This window comes from Petaurus breviceps, unplaced genomic scaffold (genome assembly GCF_028583685.1).
Source record: "Petaurus breviceps papuanus isolate PSGF00001 unplaced genomic scaffold, PetGlider_PUasm1.0 139, whole genome shotgun sequence".
NCBI lineage: Eukaryota > Metazoa > Chordata > Mammalia > Diprotodontia > Petauridae > Petaurus > Petaurus breviceps.
The window spans coordinates 13,446,190-13,449,170 of NW_027185697.1; the positions used below are offsets into that span (position 1 = coordinate 13,446,190).

At 49.0% G+C, this 2,981-nt stretch overlaps 1 protein-coding gene across 1 annotated transcript in view; it reads right to left on the reverse strand.

Moving 5' to 3' along the window:
- Window positions 1–979: 979 nt before the first annotated feature.
- Window positions 980–2,981, reverse strand: part of LOC138145709 (lithostathine-1-alpha-like) — an 18,524-nt gene continuing 16,522 nt past the window's right edge. The window contains exons 5-6 of the mRNA XM_069067359.1: window positions 1,443–1,561; window positions 980–1,162 (exon numbers count right to left, since the gene is read on the reverse strand). Of these exons, the coding sequence (XP_068923460.1) occupies window positions 980–1,162; window positions 1,443–1,561 (302 nt within the window). The remainder of the gene's footprint in view (window positions 1,163–1,442; window positions 1,562–2,981) is intronic.

The following is a 2,981-nucleotide window of genomic DNA, read 5'->3' on the forward strand; positions in this document are numbered from 1 at the left end:
TCTCTCTCTCTCTCTCTCTCTCTCTCTCTCTCTCTCTCTCTCTCTTTATGTCTCTCTCTCCCTCCTCCTCCTCCTTCTCCTTTCTCTCTCCCTCGACTTCCTTCTTACCTGAACCCTGTGTCAAGCTAACACAGAATCCAGAGTTGGAACTTAGAGCATTTATATCCCAGGCTTGGTAGGTAAACAGAGCATTGCTGCTCCAGCGCCAGTAGTGGTTCTGTGGGAAAAGGGCAGTGAGTGTATTCACACACACACACACAAACACACACCTCACTCCATCAGCCCTCCTCTGCCAGTCTAGAGCACAAGCACCCTTGATCCCACCTCCTCCCTCTCAGGGATCCCTAGAGGTATCAGGTTGTCTTGCACTTTTCTCTAAATAAAAGATTTCGCGATTGAGAGTTTATTCTCCACCAGGGTGGAAGCTATAGACTTTTGCTTTGCCTTTCTCCTGAAACAAACAAGCAAACAAACAAAAGAACTGGATACAGAGTAATGGTCCTTTAAATCAATATTGGTGGAAGAGAATTGCAGAAGTCTGGATGAGTTGTATGCATGAAAAAAATGTTGGGCACAGGCAGATAGACTGACTTTCCAGGGCCAGCTGCACTGATGGCACTCATGCAGGGCAGAGGCCCTAGGAGATCTGGGAGTCAAGAAGACCTGAACTCAAGTGATCCTGCACATGTCCCTTAACCTGTCTACCTCAGTTTCCTTACACGTGAAATAGGGATAGTAATACACCTACCTTCCAGTGTTGTTGTGAGGATCACATGAAACAATATTTGTACATTGTACAATATCAGTACCTGGCACAAAGTAGGTGCTCAAGGTTCCCTCCCTTCTCTTTCCCTGATGGGTATCATCCCAATACCTTCTTTTCACCTACAGTCCCAGAGCTCAAACAGGAGAGGGAGAGACAGGTTCTGAGTCAGGAATGCAGGGAACAGAAATTCCTTCCCCCACACACACCCCTTATCTACACCCTTGTGCAGACAGAGGGGAAAGAGGACAGGGGTCCAACCTTAAAGGGGTTGTGGAGGCCTATCCAGATGGGACCCTGGCTGTCCCCACTCTCAGCAATCACGGAGGCCACAAAGGAAGCTTCAGCCTCATTTGTCAGGGATGCCAGGTGGCCCAAGGGCAGATTCTGACAGTTCAGCTATAAGGGAGAAAAAGGAAATGCTTTAGCTACTGGTAGTGGAGAGGAGGGAGGAGGATAGAAACCATCCCTGGGGAACTTTAGGGAGACTGGGTGAGTATAGCTAAGGTCAGAAAAATTGTAGGATTCATGGTCTGGGGTGCTGTGGGAGGGACACACCTCCACCAAAGAGAAGAAGCAGAGAGTTGATCATTCTGACCCCATGACCGAATTCCAATGGACACGGAGATAAGAGACAGACATTCTCATCCTCCCTTGGAGATCCCCTTTGCCAACTAACCTCTGCAGCATACCAAGTTCCAGGTATATGGAACAAACCATAGCAGTAGGAGCCGAAGATTTTGGACCCTTCGGGGCAGGCAGTCCTCAAAGAGGTAGTAACAGTAGAGACATCCTCAGCTGGGGGAAGTTTGGGAAGGGATTAGATAATGTAGGACCTGGGGCTCCTGCCCTCAAAAGAGCTAAACTCAGTCTCTCCTTTTCCTCTTCTTGGATCCAACATAGTCCCAACATTTGCCCCCCTTCCCTTTTCCCTCTAGCTATCTCTTGCCACCCTGGGAGCTGTCCTCAAACATAGTGCTGAAGATGGTGGGGAGACCCTGGAGGGAGGGACTCACCTGTTGTTTCAGTGCTGGTCACAGGGCTTTGTGCCTTAGTGCTGGTCACAGTGCCTTGTGCCTCAGTGCTAGTGCTTTGTGCCTTAGGGCTGATTACAGTGATTTGTTCCTTAGGGCTTGTCACAGTGCTTTGTGCCTCAGTGCTGGTCACAGTAACAGTGCTGATCACAGTGCTTTGTGCCTCAGTGCTGGTCACAGTGCTTTGTGCCTCAGTGCTGGTCACAGTGCCTTGTGCCTTAGTGCAGGGTACAGTACCTTGTGCCTCAGTTTTCATCACATTGTAAGTGCTTAACAAATCCTCATCCATTGACTGATTGGTTGGCTGTGCCGGGCTTAGGAGCAGAAAGGAAGTGAAGAGGAGACCTAAGAAATTCGAAGGCATCATCCAGTGTAGCATCATCTCTCAGTCTGAAGGAACAGAGCATAGGACTGAGGCACTGGGTGTCCCTAACCCAGAGATGGGACTAGGGGAGGGGGAATTCTCAGTTGGGAAGAGCAAAGATCTTTCCCTAATATCTAGGGAAATCTAGGAACTCTGTCTGTTGGGGAAAAGCTAATGGTAAGGATGAGAGCCAGAGACTCATTCTGTCATGCTTATTCAGGGATAGCTTGGGTTACACACTCCCCTCCTAGCAACTTCCTCTCTGAGGCTAGGAAGGCTCATTCCCTCCCCAGCATAAGGAGTGGCCAAAGTGATCTGGTGTGATCCCTCCAACCCAAGTCCCCCACTTACCTGATTGAGAGGGCTATGGTGTGGGGTGTGTGACCAGGCAGTGATAGATCCTTTATAGAGTCAACTAGAGGAGGAGACAGATACAAGCAGAAATGAAAGGGAGGAACCAAGACAGAGGCAGAAGAAGTGAGGGTCAGAGTACACATATTGGCAAAGGATGAGGAGATGTTGGGCATGGGGAGTATTCCCTTCCAAGGGTTCAGAACCTGGCATAGGCAATGCCCTCCTCCTGGGGCACAAGGTCAAAGGTTTCTCGGGGCACACAGTTGGCTCATTTATATGTTTATAACAGAGCTAGAGCTCTGTAATAAGAATGTAAATTTTAAAGATCTTCCCTGCCCCTAGGCTAATGTGCACCTGAAGCCTGGGGTGGGGGAGGCTTGCTTTTCAGTAGATACTTTTTGATTGGCCAGTGGGTCCAAAAGGTTGTTACATTCTCTGAGCCAGGAGAAGGCTATATAAGCCCTGA